Source organism: Scomber scombrus, chromosome 3, assembly GCF_963691925.1.
Source record: "Scomber scombrus chromosome 3, fScoSco1.1, whole genome shotgun sequence".
In the NCBI taxonomy this organism is placed as follows: domain Eukaryota; kingdom Metazoa; phylum Chordata; class Actinopteri; order Scombriformes; family Scombridae; genus Scomber; species Scomber scombrus.
In genome coordinates this window covers 26709051-26733450 of record NC_084972.1, presented here as the reverse complement: position 1 = coordinate 26733450, position 24400 = coordinate 26709051, and the positions used below count along the sequence as shown (strand labels likewise).

General features: G+C 40.0%; 1 protein-coding gene across 1 annotated transcript in view; it reads right to left on the bottom strand.

Annotated features, from left to right (window-relative positions):
- LOC133977674 (membrane-associated guanylate kinase, WW and PDZ domain-containing protein 3) overlaps positions 1-24400 on the bottom strand; it is a 121206-nt gene that overhangs the window by 28100 nt on the left and 68706 nt on the right. The window contains 2 exon segments of the mRNA XM_062415918.1: positions 4791-4910; positions 14352-14468. Of these exon segments, the coding sequence (XP_062271902.1) occupies positions 4791-4910; positions 14352-14468 (237 nt within the window).

Below are 24400 nucleotides of genomic sequence, written 5' to 3'. Positions count from 1 at the left end.
ATTACTTACAAACATGTCTCTTGGCCCCTGATAAATGTGTGTCGCAGATATAGAGGTATGTGAATGCAGCGCGTCAGACAAGATTTGTGGTACCATTTGCCTTTATAAATGGAGGGAAGCCTCATAAGCTGATGAGCAGGGGAGCTTGTCCGACGTTACTTGTGATCCTCATGTCACAGGGTTGATGAGCCGGAAAGAGTGAGCCTCCTCTTTCAAACCCCGCACAAGCAATTTCATGGTGGCGGAATCAGCTACTGGTAATGAAAAGGCTCCTGTTATCAAGGGCGCTATGCATAAGCTACACAAGGTCATGGGCAGACTTTCATCTTGCCAAGATCATGAGCAGAGTGACACTTACACAGTCATACAACCACTCAACCATCCACCCAGCTTAGCACATATTTCTCCCAATGCATGAATTTTGCACTCCCATTCACTCCACATTAATGTTCTAGGTGTGTTTTCCTTCCTCGTTAAAACGTGACAAATCAACAGAATGGGAAATCCAACACCATATTTAAAGTAGATGATCATTTGGCAGAATTTTGTGTTCCTGGTAGCAGATTACAGATGTAATTTGTCAGAAAAACCCCAAACAACACCCTCTGCATGTGTTGGAATTAATTTTATTGGCAGCTGTCCCTCCAGTCTTGCACTTCACTGCACTGGACTATTCAGTTGTTGTCCAGCTGCTCTGTTCTGTGACCCAACCTGAACCTCAGAGGCGCAGAGACTGAGGAGGGACCAAAATCCCAGAAAGTCTTGCTTTCAGCGATTGGTGCAGATGGCTGATGTGTCTGCTTGGCAGGCGACTGGGACCCTCCAGACCAACATGGAGCTGCCAGCATGTATCCTACAAATCATGAAGCAGCCTGGACTCACAGAAACTGTAGTAGACTGTAGACTATAAGAGTGGATGTGTTGTGTTGTAACCTCTGATCAGCATTGCTTTAGAAAACTGTAAAGGATTTACAGGGTCATGGATGAAAGGATGATTGATAAAAAGTGGAGAAGAAGGTATTTAAGTTGGAAATATGTGGAAACACATTAAATGACTCCTATAAAACATAGCTTAGAATAGTATAGAGACAACCATTATACATGAACCATTAACATAATGAGCATTCAGGCAAGTCATTTGGGACTATTAGTGAGACCATTATGATTAGCTAAGAATCCCATTAGCTCAGTACCTTGAGCACAGCTCACTTACTGTATGCTTATAAACTGATGGTAATTCATAAGCTCTTGACACAGAAGGAATGCAACTCATCTGACCTATACAAGAGGATGTCCGACCTTGTTTATTTTCCTCTTTTCAGAGAAAAAAAGAGGCTGCACTTCAAGCACAACTAAATGGACTAAATCCCATTCCTCGATCCGATTACTTCTAGCTCCTCTTTGAGTTCACTGTGCTGCTGAGAGATCAACACTCTCTTCCACAGTAGCCGTGCAGAGCTTGTGCTGACTGGGTTTTACAGGAAGGAAGGAGGAGGGGGCAGCCACTATCAGAGTGTTTAGTTCTCTCTCAGGGATTGCATACTGAAACCTTCCAACTTTTAGTTAATCCGCACATCTATGCACAGCCAAGGCAGTCCTGCTTCTGCTGCAAAGGGGGTTTCCACTGGGAGCTCAGCACGCCTCTACTGTATATCATCTCTTTCTCTCTCTCTGTTATATGTACTTACTCAGTTTGCTCTCCATTTCTCCCTCTCTACCCACAACCAACCTCTTCATAAAGGTGTAAATCTCGCCTGGCTTCAGCTCATAGATGAAGGACAGTTCGTAGGCGACTTGGCAGCTCCTGAAACCTGATCTTCAGGTTCTTAGATGATCTATCTTGACACAAGGAAGGGCGAGATTTGCTCTGTGTGCTCATATGAGTGTGTATGTGTGTGTGTGTGTGTGTGTGTGTGTGTCTGTTTGATGTCATTGCTGCCACCGTGCTATAAGGATGAGGCGTAAGATATCACTAGGATCAGAGACTGTTGGAAGAACCTGCCTCAACAGGCCCAGATCACACTTCATGTTGAAATATGCACTCCACCATCCCTGGACGTGCACACACTAACTTTGACAAATACACATAAAAAGAAACACACTTGTGCACACCAAGAGGAAGCTGCTCTCAGCCTTAAGGCGCTTTCTCTCTTGGAGGAGGATTTGACTTTATCTTTTAATTCTCCATCATATAGGAAGTGTAAGACGTAGCTGAATGAGAATGAGAGAATAGTGCAGAGAAGGTCCATTCACGCGACCAGAGGTTGCCCCTCAAATATTTAGAAAAATCCTCTCCCATTTCACAGCAGCCAGGATTTGCAGAAAGAAAGAATGAGCTTAAAGAGAGAGGGAAGATTATCATGTTATTGCCATAATCATTGCGCAATGTGAGAGAAATCCTCCATTCCAATCCCTTCATGACACAAATACACTGCGTCGGTCTGACTTTCCAAGACCTCTGAATGCAGGGCAAGTACTTATGCTCCATTGTAGTGTAAGGTGTGAGAAATGGTAAATACTTGGCCATTCAGCTGTTTGCAAAGCTGAAATTTCCCTTGTTGTGTAAACTTCTTACTGAAATAAACGTGGCTGCTTGCCTACTTGTAAAATATCAGTCTCCACTGACACGCTTACTGCAGTCAGTTGCTATTAGATGACCATTAAAAAGCAGTTTTTCCAGATGGTGTGAGTATTTAAAATAGCTCTAAAAGTTCAAGTTCAAGTTTGAATGCTGCTGATGAGCCAAAGTTCACTAGTTGTGTCCGCAAGAGGAGAGAGAGAGGAAAAGGAGGAGTCTGGTTTATCCCATGAATAAAGCATGACTTGAGAGTAAGAACACAAGTGGAATCTCCTGATGTGTGACTGTGCAGCCAGCCGGTGGAATCAGCAGGTTCGCTGGTTTACATAAGGTCACCATCAGGTGCTACAGCTGCTTGCATGCTTACCGATGTAGTGTGAATATAAACTTTATGTTGGCAAGACAGGACAAATAGGGTCATGTAAACACACAGAGAGAAGTACATCGCAAGCATAGACAAAACAAGCAATGATGCTTGTGTGACATAAATGTGTATTTAGAAAAGCATCTAGTACAGTAAATATAAGCATGAACATACACACACATTTAAACACAAACACACGCGGACTGCCCGACTACACAGATGCAATTGGTAGAACGTTTATATTGTACATTTATATTTTAGAGAATGTGCTGATGCATTTAAGAGCTCTACAGCTCCACATGTTGCTACTTTTATTAATTTTCGCCTTCCTGATACATTGTAGTTAACAACTTAAAGTGACAGAGTTGTAAAGTGGGAAAAGATTTTGGTCATCCATGGTTCCTTAAGTAAAATTAAATTTGTTTTCCCTAAGACAATGTCACATAACTCACAGTTGGCATGCAACATCTATGGCTTGGAACTAAGCATGCACCTCTCAAAGTTAAATGATAAGTACAAAAGGCAAAAAACTGAGTTGGAAAATATCTGGTTCTTTGATAAAAAGTTGAAGATACAAGGTTATTTAATTAGACTACATTTCAGCAAGGCACATCCAATCCCCAAGCTTAAAATTCTTTGATGTGCACCACTAAGTGCTTTTGAAAACTAAAGATTGCAATGTTGAGAAAACTGACAATACAATCTGCAGCTTAAATTGGTTTATTTTTATAATCTGGGACAATTTTGGAATAATTTAGCAACTATGGTGCCATGTTTTACTCATAAATTCAACAATAAAAAGTTCTGAACTCGCCACGGCTATAATTCATGCGTCTGACATCTTCCTCTGCACAGCACTGGCTGGTGACACATGGGTGTTATACTGTAGTTTAGATGATATAATTCAAACTGATGGCCATTACATAAATCAACAGGATCATTACATCAAGCAGCTGGAAATGCACAGCAATCCTGTTTTTGTCTGATGTTTCGTTGACCTGTACTGTATGAAATTGTCGACTTCCCACCATAAAAAGTTTGTTAATTTCATATGTTTATTACCCTCTCTCTAAATGCTGTTTAAAATTATTTTACACACTGCTAGGAATATTATTTCTATTGGAAACAAGTAAATGCATTTCTATTTTATTGCCAAAACCAGCCAAATTGAATGATATTGAGCGGAAAAAGTGTAATTTGTCTGCATTCGTAAATTGTACATTTTTTTCCTCAAATTACTCAAACCTCCACAATCCCAAAAGCAATACCAAGGATTTGGCGCTGGTGTTGGTAATGGTATCTATGGTCCTGTAATTCACAGTTTATCCTACTGAGTGTTTGAGTATCTGCAACAGAATGAGATATTTGCATCTGCCTACCACACTTGCCTTCATATGCTGGGTCTTTGTTGTTTTAAAAAGCTGGCAGGTAAAACTGTCTGGCTAAAGGAAGGTTTATTTTAATCCCTGCTGTCAAAAAAAGTTATATCCTTGTCCAGATTTCTACAGTATTTTGCATTTATATTTAAACTTAAGGTCTGAATCCATAAATGGCCCATTCTACACACAGTGTGAAGAAACTGAATGGTGGAGTTCATCTTCAGGGCTATGAGTATCACTGCTAATCTGACTGTCACTTTCAAGTCTTTAATCATGTCAATCACTGATCAATACATTCTACTTGTCACATTTCACTAAGGACAACTGTGAGTCACAATGACTCAGAATATCGAGCATACACTCAATCCGTTACAGACAGCTGTTACTGCGAGTCGGGTGAGTAAATGCATACAGATACACACACACACGCTGGGGTTTCTCATTATCTTGACACTGTGACAATACCTACCATCATAGGTCCCACTCTCCAGAAGAAGTCCACTCTCCTCAAGGATCCGAAAGTCTCCAACACTGATGAAGTTGTAGTCCACGCCTGGAACCTCCGCCTCTCGAGGAAGCCGTGTGGTGCCTGGAAAAATAAATAGAAAACAAAACCACTTGAACAAACAAGTCCTTGCATGTTCTAGATAAGACACATACTGTAAGTGCAGAAAGGTTTTGATAAGGGGAAAATATTTGTGGGGTTGAGATATCTCCAAGATATCAACTTTTGATGATCTAAGGAAATAAGCTGTTTCTAGCTTAATGACATTATGAACGCGCAAAGACTTTGAAGATTTTTGTCAGCTGACAGGTTTTGAACTAAACTGAACAACTGAAATAACCTAAAAAATACACAAAAGCTTGAGTTCCAAAAGCAAAATATTTAGCTCTAATTATTTATCAGACATGTTTTTTCTGTCTTACAGCATAGCTACAAAATACATAAAGATCAAATTTGTAAGTAAAGAGTTTTATTTAAATTTTTAAGAACAATCTTTCACGGACATGTCCCATTCATGATTCATAAAACATAGATCATCTAGTTTGTAAATGTTTTTGTTGTCTCTCTCTGTACGACTGCACATTTTTCAAAAGGATGGATATCTTGTTTTGGAACAAAAACCCAACTTGGTGCCCTCCTGTGAAAGATGGATAATTGATAAAGGCCTGTGGAGCACTGAGAGGCGTAATTCATTTAATCCTCTATGAGTAACTGCGGCTTCTGCTAACAAGTTATTGTTGGGTGGTTCTTGATGTATGTACTGGCTGCAGCTGAAATGAAAGAAACAGCTGAGTAAATTAGGGATATGAAATATTACAGAGGCCTGGGTTGAGTAGCTTCCTGGTGTGGTTTAGATGCACTCAGTCCCACAGAGGGCAGCATCAATGCAAATGACACAGAGGAGAGCCGTCTTCGCTCCTGTGGTGAACCCACAGTCTATTTAAATACTGCTGGGAGTTTTCTTTCTTCCAGGATGGATACCCACAAAGCACAAATGTATACCAAATGATTACATTAGCATGAGGATTATGTAAACCATATTCCATGAATAAATAATTAGGACTGTGCCACTGTTGCACACAAAGCTAATAAGGTAGTGTGTCACCATACATGTAAACTCACAGCTGAGCAGGAGGCAGGACAACAGTTATTTATTTCATGGGAGGCATAACAAGACACAAATAATTGACCAATCATCAGTGTCACATTCCTTGGAAATCTCTGTCACAAAACATTACTGTCACAAATGTATTCATCCACTTGATGAATCCTTTTCAGGGTCATGGGGAGGACGATTGGGCAAGCGTATGAGGAAGGCTGGGAAACAACTCGACAGGCTACCAGTCGATTGCAGGGGCTAACATAAACAATCGTTCACATAGAGAAAAACAGGCAATTTCAAATGAACCTGACGTCAATGTCAAAATCAATGAGAAAATCTAAACACCCTGAGGAGCCCTGCACCGGCACTGGGAGGAGATGCAAACACAACACTGAAAAGATTATCAACTGAAGCCAGGAATGAATTGCTGTGAGTGAGTCATAAACAAACTATGTATTAGGATCAGAGTTAAATGACTAAATACTTTTTGACCCCTCATTGTATCTGCATTTAACAGCAAGAGGAAGAAATGAAAGAAACAAACAGCAGTAGTGTTGTGAATTGATTACTATAAATGAAGGACATCTTATGATCTCTTTGATGGCAGTGTTGCATTGGATCTACACCTTAAATAGCATATTGGTACAGCTATGATATAATGTCATTAAAATATGTTGTTCTATCTCCTCAGTAGTTGTCTTGACACTTGTAGAGTCTGTGCCAATTAGCACAGAAGCAATCTGTAGATTGTTGTGGCCCAATGGCCTATTAAGTAACTTTATGTTGCCATCCCCTTTTGTTTTTCCACTCTTATATTTTCTCACTAATTAGACTGTGACAGCTCCTCGGCATCACAAGCAGGAGTAAAAACAAAGAGAAAAAGCCATCAGAGAAGCTTCATTCTTTAGTGCACGCCTTGATGCCACAGTTTGTGTTATCAAAACATTCAGATACAGATTCAGTTTACCTTATTGTCCGTTAAATTTACATAAAATGGAAATTAGTCTTTGGCACTGATATATGAGATCATGTACATCATACACAACAATTCGCAACAAAACACAATAATCATATATTTGATATTATGGAATCTTAAAGTGACTAAAGGGCAAGTGGTAATAAAAGTGATGAGTGGATTGTTTTTCCAATGGTATTTACGGCCATCAAAACATTACAACACTATAAATAAATAAATGTACATTAAAATATGTGATGGTGTTGGTTGCAGAGGGGAAGCCTTAAAAAAAGGAGGGGGTGGGTTGGGTTGGGTGGTTGGGATATGTACTTAAACAGACTCTTATTGAGGATGGCCACAGCTGATGGAATAAAGGAATGCTTGTAATCATTTTGCCTGACCATTGGGATATTCAATCTGTGGCCTGATGGCATGAATGAATGGAGAGGATGGATGGGGTCATTGTAAATCTGGATTGCCTTTTTGGTTGTGGATTGAGAAAATAAATCCTGCAGTTGCCCCCAGTGATCTTGCTGGCCTGGTTGTCGACCTGTGTCAGTTTGTTCTTTTGTTTTACTAAGAGGTTTTCATACCATGAGACAAAGTTCAATGTGAAAACGCTCTCAGTTAGTGATTCGTAGACCATGGACAGGATGTGCTGGCTGGTGTCAAAACTGTTCAGAACATTTCCCTTGAGTCAATCTGGGCCAGGGGCCTTTCAGAGGTTGACCTTTTGAAACACAGAGAGGGCCTCCCTCTCCACAGGGCTTGGGATCATTCCAGTGCAGACAGCCTCACACTCGTCACAGAAGTCCTCTTTATCAAATCTAGAATAAAATGAGTTCAGATTGTTTGACTGAGTGGGTCATCACAATGATGAGCTAGGCTGCTTCCTGTCCATCATTTTGTTCAATCCAATCCAGGCATCTCTTGCATTACCAGTTTTGAGTTCCTCCTCTATGCATCAGGTGTGAGAATGCCAGCCTCTGCCTCCTCTCATTACCAACTAGTCTGCCTTCCTTCTGGCATTGGCTTTGGTTCTTCAGAAATGTCCCCTGTAGCCCAATTACTTGAGCCACAGCTATGTACCTGCCAAGTATCTCCTCGAGCCATCATCCAGAATGTCACGCCGATATATTCCATAAGCCTCCTACTGTGGATCAGTAGCTGAGAATATAATGAGAGCCCGCTGATGTTTGAGGGTGCAGTTGAGTGAGATCAGCAGATCTTTTAAAGGAGAAATTTATAACATCCTGTCGTATTGTACCCCTCTTTTAAATACAGGCGCCGACACTTTCGATATGCCTTCAAATAAACTGTTGGGGTTGTCTTCCACACAAAATGCTCTGTTTATGTTGAAAAAGTTGCAGTCAATCCACTGCAGGTAATTAAGCCAGCCAAGAGAAGAGTGTGGAATTACTTTTATCGAAGAAAACAGATGATTTTCTGCCAGCATACAAAAAATACACAGTGTTTTATTAAGCTGGGATTGTATTTGGACAGTAGTTACACTTGTATGCAAAAGTGTGGGCACCCTTTGATAAATAACATATTTTGGTGATTTTTTAATTGAAAATATATGAGCACAACCTCTCTAGGGTATGGAAAAAACACAGTAAGCAAACATTAATTAATAGTTATTTCTCATACTTTATTTTTATTAAAAATTAATTAATAATAAATTAATAAATTATTTCTCATTATTTCACATACATTTTTTTTTTTTTTTTTTAAATCATTATGGTGAAAAAGCTTGGGCACCCTAAAAGTTCCGAAAGTCTCAGATTCTCTTTAAAAAGATCTCAGCCATCAATCAGACTGTTAGGCCTAATTATCATTACAGCTAATGTCAAATACAAAGCATTAGAAAAACTCTGACTCTTCAAACCTTGTGCGAATTTTCAACAACCACGGGTGCCTCTAATCAGCTGGGTAAAACTTTAAATTATTGATGCACACAGTGCAGGTGAAGGCAACAAGATGAAGACTGCTTGTGTACTGGTCAGAAAGGCAAATCAAAAGCCCCATTTGACTGCAAAAAACCTGCAGCAAGATTTAGCAGACTCAGGGATGGCGGTGCATCGATCCACTGTGCAGCAATGCTTTAATAAAAAAAACTTCCACTGACTCTTCATGAAAGAGTCAGTACCTGCGTCCTAAACATAAAATCCAATGTCAGAAGTACGCAATATAATATCTACAGAAGTCTTATGTGTTTTGGAAACAAATGCTGTGGACAGATGAAGTTAAAATAGAACTGGCCACAATCAGCAAAGGTATATTTGGAGAAAAAAGGAGCAACATGTCATGAAAAGAACACCTTGCCAACTGTTTAGCATGAGGGTGGACTTATCATGCTTAGGGGATGTGTTGCAGCCAGTGGCACAGGAAACCTTGCATGGGTGGTGGGAAGAATGGATTGCACTAAATACCAGCAAATTCTGGAAGCAAACATCACACCGTCTGTAAAAAAGTGGCAGCTGAAAAGAGGATGGCTTCTACAACAGGATAATGATCCTAAACATACCACGAAATCCACCATGGACAACCTCAAGATACGTAAGCTAAAGGTTTTAGAATGGCCCTCACAGCCACCAGACTTAAACATGATTGAAAATCTGTGGGTGGATCTTTAAAGAGCTGTCCATGCAAGGCAGCCCAGGAATATTGCAGAACTAGAAGCCTTTTACAAAGAAGAATGGAAGAAAATCTCAAATACAAGAACTAAAACACTTTTATCTGGCAACAAAACGCATCTGTAAGCTGTGATATCTGCCAAAGGGGGTGCACCTAACTACTGAATATGTAGGGTGTCCAAACTTTTGCACATGCCAAAATTATGTTTTTTTTCTTCTTGGTTTATGACAAAAAAGTATCTATGCATTAATGTTTGCTGAAAATACTGTGTTTTGTATTCCATATCCAAGAGCAGCTGTGTTTACATCTTTTCAATTAAAACTAAAATAAATCACCAAAATATGTAATTTGTCAAGCGGTGCCCACATTTTTGCATATCATGCATAGCCATGTATCTGTCTGTGTCTTTCAATTCTGGACTGAAACAAATTGTCACTTTAGTTTTGCAAGGTCTCACATCTGTTTACTGCTTTCTTTGTCACCGTCTGGTGTGAGAGGATGTCACAACGGGAACATCAGAGGTAGTCAGTCAGAAATGGCAGGCCATAAATTTAACATGGTGATTTCGTGCATAGTTTTATGTCGGTACTTCAAAAAAGATAGCTCTGGGCTTTGCTGTTGAAATGGCGAGAAAGACACAGAACGAGAGAGGAAAGAGGATCATTACAAAGCTCAAGTCTTTCGGTCCTTTTGTGGAGTGTTCGCTTTTAAGAAAAGACTCTGAGGCAAGCTCTGTCACCCAACTTACTGCGCTGTTTTCATGTTGTAAAGTAAGGCATAGATATTAACATTTAAAAGGAATACAAAACAATTCATGTATCAAACAAATACAATAACAGCTGAGGAGGAGAGGAAGGAGAATGAACAAAGGAAAAATGAATCAGATCCTGAAATAGTTGCAGAATCTGTCTAAGTAGGCAGAGAGTTCAGAGAGTAGCTGTCTGTGTCCCTGATATGTTTAAATTTGTCCCAGCGTTTCTGTGCATGTGTACCTACGCCATTACAGTGTGTGTGCATGAGTGTAAATGAGAGGTTGTGTGAGATCAAACTATTTCAGCCCATCTCTGATCTCAGCTGGGAGTCGAGGGACTGCATGTGACCCTGAGCTCTCCGTCCTCTTAGAAAAATCCTCCTCCTTTTGTCCTCTCCAGAACTCTTGAGAGCCTCCTCGAGCGTTTTTTTGTAAGAAGAACGAATGAGATGGAGCCCGTCCCAAGACCCAGTGAAGGAGACTCAGGGATTTACCACACAGACAGTGACAGACCTTGTTCTCTTTGTCTCTCCGCTCCTCACTTTTTTCCTCTATCCCTCTTTTACAGACCACTCTCACTGCCTTTCCTTCTTTCTTTTTAATTTGAAGTTTCCTGTTTTGGGTTTCATAACTGGCCTAAAAGTAGAAAGAAATACTTTCATTATGGCTCTGCAGAAATGACCCTGTGGTATTGGTGCACCACACAAACAGGACAGCACAGATCAGCTACAGTCGTATGAGAGTCCAGCAGCATGATTGTTAGTTAAGTAAAGTGGACCATTGGCACAGTGACACAAAAAGCCTCAGCTAATCCTCTTGCTGTCTGCATGTTTGTAATACACATTTTTGGGTATAAATCCACCTTCAAGTATACTTATTTATCTTCAACTTATAATGATAAATACACTTCTTGAACATTCAACACATTAAAGAAATTGTTTTATGTGGTCATTTGTAATTTTGTAGCACACCACTTCTCTCACAACCTGCCTTCGATAGTTCTACTCCAAGAATTGATTTCCCACAATGATAAAATGACCTCTCCGGTTTCAGTGAACAACGCCAAGAGTAGATGAAAGATTCAAACCTGTGCAGCAAGTTCAGAGGATAAAGCTTCTAAAACAAAATAACTGTAGTGAGAGCATCAAGCAGCTTGTTTGTGGCTGCATTGCATTGTGGGCCACTGCGTTTAATGTCATTTTGGCCAGTGATGTGCAGGAGTTGTACATGTAGAAAATGCTTCACATCACAGTAAATTTCTGTATATATACAAAATGGAAATTCATGTAGATTGTATTGTTTTGGGTTTTTGTAACTCACAATTATTGAGAAAAGCATCTGCACCATGAATTAATGCCACCAAATGGAGCTCAAGTTTAGATGACTTGTGTACATGCTGATGGTACTGTAGGGCTTAGTCTGGAGTAAACATTTGCTTTGAATCAGGTAAAGTCTATAAACATTCTTCAACCTTTTTACCTTATACCGGAATGTAAATGGAATTATATATTTTTTTAATTCAAAACAACAGAATTGCATATTTATGCAGTTATTCACTGTGTTTTGTTTAGTGGCTATTATACTGGTCAACCCAGTTAAAAAAATGTTTAAAAACGTTTTTCTTATTCAAACTTTTAGCATGTTTATTTTGATTATGTAAATAAAACTTACTTGTAAATATGGAGAAAGTTACAAAAAGAAAAGGAAAATCAAGTGAACCATGTTAAAAAAAGGCAGGCAAGGGTAATTGAAACAGAGAAAGAATGAAAGTGAAACAGAGAGGGTGAGGGATGAGAGACTGAAAGCAAGCAAGTGAATGATGGAGGTGCCGTCACTGTGCAAGTCCTGGTCTCCTGCTCATTAAGACAGTAATTCAAGCAGGGGATTAGAGAGTCAGACTCATGCAGCGAGCCCACTGGTTGCTGATGATGAATGGTGGCCATGGGCTGTAAAACCTCAATGACCGCCACTATTTTACATGAAAAAATAGAAACCAATGTTCGCTGTGGTATTTAAAATCAGGGTGTATGTACAGGTAACTATGAGAGACAGAGAGCAGTGCAAGTGTGCATGTTTGTGTGTGTCTGTGGGGGAAAGAGTCGGGCAGAATGACAGGTTGCAGTGAAACAACTGTGTATCATCATTATCATTTTCTGTCCATCCACTGTAACTAACCTAAGATACTCCCAGTGCAACTGAGCTGAATCCAGTTACAGTTCAAGTTAAACATAACTGCCCAGGAAACACTAGATTGAAAGGTATATGAAAGAAGGAGGGAGAGTGAGTGAAAGGAGGAAAACACAAGATGACAGAAACAGACAATGAAACAAAGAAAGAAGGGAATAAGAAGAAAAAAGAAGATGTAGTAGTGGGAATGACATTTCTCCCCCTCCAAGACGCAAATTTGAAAACGAAGAAATTAAATATACATGAAAGGTAAGCAGCTTACTTCCTGAAAAATTTCACACTTGTGCATGCAAGTCCTTTCTGAACAAGACAGAGCAACTTCCAGCCCCTTGGGGGTAGAGAGCAGAGATGCTGCTTGTTTGTGACAGTGCTGTGCCTAAGAGTCTGTCATCGCCTCAGGAGCAGTCGCTCTGCATGTGACTAAAACCTTGACTACACTCAATTATGGTGCTCCTCTGAGCAGAGTCAGTCTTCAACAAGACGTAGTAAATATTTAGGCCAATATATCTGCGTGAACATCATCGCAGTTTCAGAATTACAGATGCTGTGTCACAGTCACGTCTTCTGTTCCTGCAATTTCAATTCCACACATCATCTAGTGCTGGAAAAATACAAGTCTTTTTTCAGTATCACTACAGAGGAAACCACATACATTTAGTTAGGTCCTCCTTTATGATAAGGGAAATACAAATTTTCGTTTTAAGTTAATAATCATCTTTGTATATAAATTCAGTGTGTAAATTATAGTAGCAGCAGACAGATGCATTTTATATGAATGAAAGCCTTTTCATGAAAATAAATCTGTATTTCTAAATTTGAAGGTATTTGCACCATTGTGGTAAATAACCTAAATTACTGCAACCCACACAAACCATAATCAGGATATTAATTTGCACCTTTACTGCACTAACAGCCTTGTCGCTCTAATTTTGGTAATTTTCAAGGCTTTCACTTAAAGGATTACAACATTCAAGCTCATGAAACCCTTTGAATAATCTCAAGAAAAAAGAAAAAGAAAATGCAGGGCCATCTGTTTTTATTTCCTGTGCTCTTGGTAAGTGACATTTTGCACATACAACGTTTTGACAACGAAAAACCAGTGATTCATACAAACATTTCTACTTTATGTAATGATACATGGTGCTATTTTAAGCAGCAATTAAAGCCCATGAAATCAACAGCTCTTTTGCAATATTAATATTTAAAAAAAATGTGGCAATCAATATGCATTCCCATTATGTATGCTATTGCTATTAGTCTGAAAATGTACCCGGCTGCTGTTTATTGCAGTGCATGTTAGCAGCCCACAGTACCAACCTTTTTATTTACCACTCCATTACTGATTTCAGCAAAGAATAACAGTTGGTGACGACCCCGCTGAGCAGAATGTCAGTAAGGGAAAGCAGAGCAGCAGAGGGAAAATGCGGGGTTATTTATGGAAAGAATATGACTTTGATCACTGTGATGATACGGTGCAGAAGTAAATAAGTTGCATGGGGATTAGAGAGATGTCCTTGGTGAGGTTGCCATGGTTACATTAAAGTGTATGTGTGTGTGTGTGTGTGTGTGTGTGTGTGTGTGTGTGTGTGCGCGTGCAAGTGTGTGACAGATAGCTGTGAGAGGATGACAATGCTTGAATGCAGCATGTGTGTTTGTGTTAGTGAGTGCTTATACAGTCCTGTGTAAAGAGGTATCACATTAGAGCTTCTAGTGGGTTTTAGCTGGGTGACGCACACAGAACATGCTCATTGTTCCCGTAACATGCTTCAGATAAAAGCATATATGTAGTGAAAAGTAGGTTATACTGTACATTCCTGGTTCGCTTTATGCTCACAGGTGCTTTTGAGTGCTGTGAATGTGAGTTACGTATGCCATTCTGCACAGTGTACTTACAGGGAATTGTGCGTAGGTAGAGGTTGTCCCGTATGATCTGTTGGAGCTTGTGGTCCAGCGAGCCCTTCTGAAACTGCAGACTGAGGTAGTGGCGCAGGTCCGTGTTCAATACTTTACCTGCAACAACAGAGGCAGAGGCAGAAAGGGTCAATAAAAACATGGTGGTGCTCTCTCTTAAGGGTTTAATGTACAAAAGGAAATCAATCCAAGTGACATGTACACGCACAAAGCGATCAATACCAAAGAACTAAATTAAACTGTTGTTAGACTTGACAAAATGGTTATGCTTTAAAAAAAGAATTGATGTTAAATTTGATGGTATTTTTAGCTGACACTGAGTTGTTATCATCATATCATGGATTCCTTTCTGCAGAATTCAACACGAAATGTTACATAATTTTAAAAGTACCATACTGTTTTATTTATTTTATGGACATACAAACAACATTATTCAAGACATACTGTAGAATACAGACCACACATCACATACAAAGGATGTAAAAGGCAAATTACTTTAAATTAATGTTGGTCATTTGACATACTGGTCAGCAATTTTTTAAATAGATCTGTATATAAAACCATCACCATTTTATTTAGACTGTATTGCTTTGGGTAGAAGTGTGTTCTTTTCAGTTTGTGTGGTTTATTCTTAAGCATCCTCCTGACTGGGTGAAGTCTCAAAGCCTTTTGATTAAGAAGTAAACAAAAGGTACCTATTCTTAGCTCCTGAACAGAATATATTTTTGACATTCCTCATAGCTGCAACATAAATATATTACATACATTCCTATTTGCGGTGTAGAGTATATGACCATGTTGGTTCACCTTTTAATTCCAGTTTGATCATTGAGAGGAGATTGTAGCTGAGGGGGAGGGCGAAGGTTAAACAGATTTTTAAACTCTGATCTCTTCTGTTAAATCCACTTCAGTCATTAAGGGTAAATGGAGATTTAGGATACAAGAGAGGTCATACTGGGATGTTTGGCCTAGAAACACCTAAAAATGTGTTGTAGAAAAAGGCAGTGCAATGCTGTACAGGAATGCTTTTCTGATAATTTTTCCATGCTGAGTGAAAACTGCTTGTTAAAAAATGCCACGAATAAACTGGACTGAACTGAATTCATTGTCATCACTGCTTCCATTCATCTGTCGAAACAAATCTGATATCCAAACTGCTAAGTGACAGATGATGGATGCCATGTACACACTCGGCTGTCTTTAAGGTTTCAACAACCTCACACAAGCCTCAAAAACTTTTCACCAAAGATGCGCAATGCCACAACCTCAAAAGTGCGGCGCCAGAGATTTTCATAAGAAAATCTGAAAAGATTTCGCCTTTGCTCTCAACTCCCAGAAGTCTTTGTAAAAACAAAGGAAGTTCATGCAAAGTTTGAGGCAGAGGAAGACTTCAGACTCGTCACTCACAAGCAGGGAAAAAAGTTTTTCTCTAAAAGAACATGATGAGGAGTTTGGAAAACAGGAAGAGATCTTCGGTGTCTGCCTGCCCTCAGCTTCAGCGTGAGCCTCATCTCTTGACAGAAGGGGGAGAGAAGGCTTTGAAACAGTTTGCTTCAGAGAAATAATCACTCTTTTCCCGTTTCTCTTCCCTATTCTGTGACTGTCTCTCTCTACCTCTCTACACAGACCAAACTCTGCTCAGCATGACTCTTTTCTGCATAGCTATGAATACCAATCAGCAGGACTAAAGATGAAATCTCGCTACTGTAGATGTACTGTATGTGCTAATAGAGAGGGGTGATGTGCTTGACTATGGAGGGGTGATAGAATAATGATGAGCACTGGGAATATTTCAGCAAGCTTTCTCAACCCTCAAATATTCTTTTCCTTCTCCTCTTGCTACAGAAACCAACACAGGCCATTATTGTGACAGGACAGTGATCCTATTATTTTATGTTCTAAACGTACTCACGCTCCAACTTTTGGAGGCCGTTGTTGACTCACATGAAAATGCCCCTCACGTCCTCAGGCCTCGCTGCCATCTGACACTGTTTTAGGAGCCGTCATCCCGACGGGCCTGCCTTTTCGGAATAAAAGGTTGCACATGCACCGTCTGCCTCTCCAAAGAGGACTGCATCACAGCTGGTCTAGCACACAAACAGACTGAGACTGGGGAACCAAGGCCCAATCTGGCAACTCCATCTCAAAACTGTCCCAGAATATCCTTTTTGTTCAAATTCAGCTTGTACACACAGGAATTTATAGGGAAACAAGGCCATTACAACTACATGTCGTCCATATGCTTACTGAAGGCCAGTCATGTACTGACCATAGAGGGATACAACAACAAAGCCTCAGATTGGTAAAATAACCTTGTCATAAAGCAACAACATGCACTTTTTTGGACATTAAACCCACAATAAATAAAGAAGATATGTGTAACATTACCAACTTGTTGCTGTAGAGATTACATAGGACTAAATAGTACCCCCATCTTCAAATGTGAAATAGTTTTCCAGTGATGTTCAGGGTGTTTTGCACAACATTATTTTCTGTTGACAACAGCCTATTGCTAACACAACAACATCAAGGCTTTTTGTCAGATAAGACCAGTGAAAACATGGGTGAGTGTGGCCTTTTTGCTGCCTTTGTTTGACTTTGCGCATGAATGCAGATATTTCAGCCTCAAATTAGAGGTACACAAATCAAGACTGGCAAATCCCAAACCATAAACCGCGTGAGAGGAGGAGGGTAGGACTAAAAGTCTGGGTCAGAAATTAACACCTGCCATGCTGGCTGTTCTTAAAACTAACCCTAACCCTTTAAAACATAATTTAGATGCCTTTTTCCTGATGACCTCATTTTTTCCTTGTGAACTTCCTCCCTGAGATTTTTTTGCATTCTTTAAGATTTATTTTTGTTTTTAATATTTTTATGTATCTTCATTGAGAGCTTGGCCTCTCTCGGTCAAAATCATTGATGTTGTGGGCATGTAAAGCTCTTCGAGACTTTGTGTGTGATTTCGGGGCTTCACAAATAAATTTAACTTGACACGTTTTTGATCTTTTCGTGTTCTCAAACTGTCTCTGAGCACAAGCCAATCCCGTCAAATATTGCTCCACATATTGAACCCTTAACTGTGGGTTAAAAACTTTGCATTTGTGATGATGATGAAACTCTCTCTTTCATGATGAAAGAGTGGAATATTCTCACAGTAGCTTTTTTTATCTCTGTTTTTTTCTAACACACTCACGCAACATCATGCCTCACCGGTCAGTGGCGAACAGTCCTCTGCAGTCAGTGTTTGTGGCTTTACAGTCAAGCTACCAGGTGTGAATGCGACTGACTGTAAGACAGTAGTGCAAGCATGCTCATTCACACTTCACTGGATAAATAAAAGAAGAAAAAAAAAAGAATGCACACAGACACACACTGCTCTGATCTGTTTGTTGCGGTACAAGTACAGTGCTACAGTGCGGTCTTTGTGGCTTCCTAGGTCCTGTCAGAGACTGTTAGTGAGGCTGTCACATCAGAGAAGTTCCTCATTCCTCCTCCCTACAGATAACACTGCTATTGTAGCAAGCCTCATTTCTCTGTGATGGGGGCTCAATGGGCTCTATTGTGTCCCTTTGGCAATCCACTCACTTGTAGTGCATTTCTCCAAAGCCAGCCAGGAAGATGAACATACAGTACAGCAACTGTCTTTTCATAACTGAGTTGAGAGAAAATTTGGTCCAGACAGTTCCTTCCTTTAAAGTTACTCTTATTTTCTCTCTTTTTTATTATCACAGACGTCATCATTTTGCATTTGATTCCACTATTCTACAGTCAAAATAATGCCCATAATTCATTTCCTGACAATTCTATCTCACACAGGCTCCACCCTCTACTGGACTTTATAGGTAATACCCTCCTCCAGTAGAAAGTGGAGCCTGTGTGAGATAGAAAAAAAGCTTATTGTAATAAGCAATATTGTAACCCTTGTTCTATTGGACCCTGTTGCTCCGAAGGCATCTGCTGAAGTGGTTTTTGGATGCACCGAGATGCTACTTCTTATAGTAAGTGAGACACATGTAATCGGTAGGTGCGTCCTTATTGGTCGATTACATACATGAGAATTTCAATGGGTGAATGCGCGTGTGATTTGAGGTGGGTATTAACCATAAAGTACACCAGAAGGTAGCTCCGACTCTGCTTATAGAACTATGGTTACAACATTGTAACCTTCATTATATCATAAGCTGTCTTTCTCAGGCTTTGTCCAATCTGCAAGAGAGTAGTCTAATCAAACAGATGGATCCCCTTCAGTTTGAGCTGTTGCTTTACACTCAACTCATATAAAAGGTCCTCTGCTCCCCTCTGATGTCTGCTACCTTGTCATTTTTGCATGAAGTGAAAGCCGAAGGGGATGTCTCGGAAAAGAGCAAGGAAACCCATGAGAATCATTCAGCACCACATTGCCATTTCACCTTGCATCAGCAGTATGCCAAAAAATCTCACTCCTTTCAAAAACTGGAGGCTTAGAAAAAATATTTGCAGCGATGGAGGCTGTGCCCAGCACCCATAACAAAGCGACAGTCTGCTAACATCCTCACTTAGACCAACACCTCACTCAGAAGCCAAAAAAATTGATTAACACTTCAAGCTCAAGACGCAACTCTGGCTGTCACACAAGTAAATGTAATGCATCTGTCTCTTTGGTCTGTGAATTTCAGAATCCAACATGTTACAACAAAATCATTCCCTGTGAAGATGATTATGTAAGACTGTAAGACTGTCACTTTTAAACTGTACAGGATTACCATCAGCTAGTGATGTTCAATTTCATTTTAGTGAAGTATTTTTTTGGGATTCAGCATTTTCTATCTCACCTAATTTCAGCATCAGTAATCATTAAGTTAGACCTCACTTAGAAGAGGTTTAAATTTGCCTCAGCCAATTAAAAGTGTATGGATTGCACGTTAGCAGTAGCGATGACACAAAACTACTTCTATTGTACTGTGAGTAACCAAGAAAAGTAAGCCTTAAGGGAATAGTTCCATATTTTGATAAATGCACTATTTTTGCTTTTTTGAAGAGAGTTGCAGCACAGGAAGCATGTCAGGAATTTTTTAAATTGTTATTCTACAGGTATGTTTTTATTTGAATCCATTTTTTATTTCTTAAAGACTTGAACCAGGTGTAAAATTAGAGCAACCTGACATTTTTACACTTTTTGTGCAGATTTAAAAGGTGAGATAAAATGTGTTAATTAGTGAGCTATAGAGGTGTTGGAAGTCAGCTTTTGTTACTTTTGGACAGAGCCAAGCTTGCTGTTTCCCCCTCTTTCCAGTCTTTGTGCTAAACTAAGCTAACCTGCTGCTGGCAGTAGCTTCACTCTCACTTTTGGCAGACATATGTCTATATACTGTATACTATGACAGTCGTATCGATATTCTCATCTCAGCAAGGAAGAATTGTTCAAAATGTTTGAACTATTCCTCTGATAGGGGCATGACTATGAATAGAAACTCTTTGTTTATTCTTAATGGGTCTTTTTTGAAACACAGTTAAATGTGAGCAAACTCCTGGTGTCTATTGCGCCATTTCATTCTGAGACATTCTTCCCTAGGCATGTAGGACGTCCACTGGGAGGTCATTATCTCTGTTGTCTGACTGTCACTTAATTAACAACCCTCTGAATAGGGAATATGTCATCAGGTCTGGAGCTGTTCCCTGACACCTTTCTCAGTGCACTTGGTCATCTCATACAGACAGAAGAAAGAGGAATTCCACACATTTTGCCCAGGGACAGGTGGACAGTCATGACTACACATGTATGCTATGTGTATGCAAAAGACTGCAATGTCTGTTTTTCCTGTGCAACACATTTATGAGACTGAACACCCTCCTATCTCTAATAGATACACATGGGACCTCCAGAGACAGTTGCTGTAATGCAACAGACAGTATGCTTTAAAGAACTTTACTGTGTAACAAGAAGTGGAGGAGCAGCGCTGTTGAAATGTCCTTATAAAAAAGGCAATACTTTGCTTTGCTAATTACAATTAGAAATAACTAGTTATATACAGGCTCACCACTTATTAACCCTTAAGCCCCAATTGACCCTCCAATGGTTGCACTTCTTCACCAACTGTGCAACCACACACCCATGTAACAGTATTGTAAACTCCCCTATAATCCAAATGTGCCAGGACAAACTGTGGGGAAATGTGTTTAAAATTAATATAAATAGCTTTAATTAACGGTGGGTGATACATGACTATATACTGTGAAACAATGTCAATTTGTCTGCCCATCAGAGATACTTTCCTTATGTTCATACAGTAGTAATCTTCCCTTTAATATCTCTGTGTTGACCATTGAGATCAAAGTTCCAAATAAGCAGGACTTATTAGTAGCAATATTGGATTTTTATATGATTTTTGCATCAATGTGGTGATGTGCCTCGACTTTTATGTTATACCACATATCACCATTGTAATATAAAAGTATACATAAAATGGTAGAGAATTATATCCATATTACCCGCAACTGGCTTCATAGAAGGTTGAAACAAGCGAATACCTAATAAATATGACACTGCCAGGCTGTGTGGAATATTGTGGTTATGTTTATCGGGTGGGGGAGAGACGACTGCTCTGTGTGTTTTATATTTGATTCTGTCAACAGCTAGAGAAATGTGAAATGTGAAATAACACAAGTACATTTAATCTGAGCAGTGAAAAGTATTACCCTACACAGCAGCTACATTTTTAGTGTTTATGGCCACTACTGCCCTGCATGTTTCTTGTTTCCTGTATTCTCTACATTCTGAGATTTTATCCCTTCCCCTAATTCTGCTTAACCCATACTCCCAGGAACACTGATGCTACTGTAGCCCCCCAATCCTGGCCTCCCTCCCCATCCACCATGTGATGTACGACAGGTCACCAACATCTTTCTTTATCAGGGACCTCCTCTTCCCCTGTGATACTCGGTCAAACGGTGTCCGCTAAGGCACCAACACCTGCAAGACCTCTGGTTTGGCTCCTCTCATCACTCTCCAGGCCTGACAACACAGACTACCCCCCTCCATCTCCTCCATCCTATCCTAACCTTGTAGCTTCCTGTGGCCATTTTAGGGGACAAAATTGCCTCAGGGCACCTTTGAGCAGCAAGTTTACAGCAGGGCCTCTGCTCAATTTTTCAGACAGCTGTATGTGAGATGGGATCAAGGGGCATCTTGGTGACTCTGCTGAGGGAAGCAGAGTGTGAGTGGTGTACCATAAGCCTGTCTTATAATCTCACACCTCATGCAGTACCGTCAGATGAAGTCTCTTCACTTATATAACTGGAATGTGTGGTGTTACTACAGCTGGATGATTCTGCATTAGAGGAGGGGAGTGGCTCGCCTGGACCACTGTGTGGATGTTTTCCAGTCTGTCTGCTTGGCTGGCTTGCTACAGAGCTATGCAAAGTTAAATAGGCAGTGGTCTCACGTGCCCAAACCTCTCTGTATACACTTCATTTCACCTCATTTTAACAGTGTGCTTACGCTGGGACAGAGGTCTAAGCAGCTTAAAAGGATGAACTAAAAGGGAGGGGGGAAAAAACAACAAGACAAAATAAAAACTCCAGCAAGGTGATTAGATTAGTGTTTGGGATGTTGGCATGACTTCAACAAATTAGGCTATTCCAAGGCACGGTATAATTATTTCTGAATGTGCGTCTTTGCCAAAAAGAGAAACAAAAAATGGCAGTGTGAGGATAGTGTGTAGACATAAGTGTTTGTTACTGTTGCACATTTAATTACAATACTACCCCAGACTCCAAATAGCATACACAATTATATTCTATTTTAGCAGGCAATGAGTATTCATTCTGTTTTTTCATCATAAAAAGGATGAGAAAATGCTTAAATCCCTTTCCACTAACATTACACACCACATGTGCATAGGTCAGAATCACAACACCCCACCCCGCCCCCTTCCCCCACACAACAATAAAGACTACAAATAATCTCTCGTATGATCATAGCATGACACATTTCCAGCCCACTGATCTCACAAGTACACAGGGAGACATCTGCCTCTGCATTAAAGTTAACTAACCATATGCTCTCCTCTGCTCTCCACTCCCTCCCCTCTGTCCATCACAACAGAGGAGATGGAAGATGACCTTCCTCCTGTAAGGTAAAGGCCAGATTAGCCCAGCTCAGCAGAACTGGAGGGGGCGTGGAGGGGGGGAATTAACAGCAGCATGAACAGCAGCAGTGCCAGAGCCACTGTGATAATGTGAGGAGGACGAAGGAGCCCTGGTATCAGATAGACAAGAGCAAAGAGCAAAGAGAAAGGAAGTAGGAGGAAAGAACAAGAAGAAGGAGCATTGCCCTGCAGGTGCTGAGTCATGCTGCTGCTTCATTTTGCACGTTTTTTGCATATTTCTCAAATCTTTAGACTCCAGTTCTAGCTGTCTGTTTTTTGCTGCCCATAATTGTCTACAGTCTGGCTGCTCTCCATTTCACATTTCTTCTTCTACTCTCTCTTTAATGAGCAGTCTATGGTCCATGCCTCTGTTCTATCTTTAATGTGGCTTGTGCAGAATGAGACAGCTGGAGAATTAACTCACAGACACAGACACAAACATACACATACACACACCCACATTACACCCCATGTGGGTCCTCACTTAGCATCTGGCTTAGAAAACATGTCTTCAAAACCTCATAATAAGAGAACGTTTATCCATCTAACCAAAGTTTGCACCACATTGATGGCAAAATCTTAACTTCGCTCTCACTGGCTGTGTGTGCATGAAAGTTAGCATTGCACTTATCTTACGGTACACAAAGAAAGGCGAAATAAGCCTTACTTTGTATCAAATGAGACCAAAACTAGAAATAATATGTTCTTTATTAGACAGTAAAGAAACACAGCCATACCATAATTACACACCATACACCTAAATACTATAATTAGAAACTGTATTTAATGCTGTATTAGACCTAAAATATGCTACAATTAGATGCTATTCTACCCATACTACCAAATTATGCCGTAATTAGCCACCACATTTAATGCTAGCAACATGGGCCTATGATAGTTTAATTAGACAACACAGGATTAGACAGCACAGTAGAAGGGCTTTTAATGCAGGCATGTAGATGGCTTCAAGTCTGGACTCTTATCGGATGTTGCATGAAAGAGTTAATTATCAGTTCCTAAAAAACACCCACTAATTACAGTTGTATTGTTGCTGTATATTATGTCTAGACCACACCATGTAAATATAATGTAAATCGGATGATGTTTGTCACACAAGGCTGACTTCCTGTTGTCAGCAGGTGGCACTATGACTATGACTCAATATTGACATGGACATACATTCAAGGTCTTATCAAACATGAGAAATGTGGGCCAAATTGGACAATGTGCATTCCTGTTTCAAACATCAAAATATGTCTAAATGGTATTTAGATGACACCGACTACATTTGAAGTCACTCTGGTCTAAGAGGAAATTGTTAAGGGAAAATACCTGCAATTGGCAATAACTGTGCAAAAATTGTACAATAAATTAAAAACGGCTGACTTCCTGTTGGGTATGGCTCCAAGAGGCATTTTAAGTCTGGAGATGTCACATCTGCCTACCAAATGTTGTACATGTGGGTGAAATGTACCTTAAGGGCTACTAAGTTGATATTTTTTAGGGGGCACTATCGTGTCCTTTTTTCCCCACCCTTAAGCCAAGACCCAAACTAGACAACTAAATACCCCCTTTCTGATGCATGTGCCAAGTTTCATGAGTTTTCAAGCATCCCTAGTGCCACAAAAACAGCTTCCTGTTTTACGGCGAATAATGCATGAGTTCAGTTGTACTGTTTGAATGTATTTATTGATGTAAGATATGTATTAGATTTATTTTTGGGTGTGTAAATTCCCCTCTACCGACTTTCCGCTTGTTGTTACCCTACCAGAACTATCAATAGATGTGCAAGCCCCCGGGGAATTCTTTTTCCCCAAACACCGTGGGAGAAGGAGAACAGGAAGAGATAAGTTTGTGCATGACACAGACAGATTTCAATTTACTATTACAATTAGCTTAGCATGA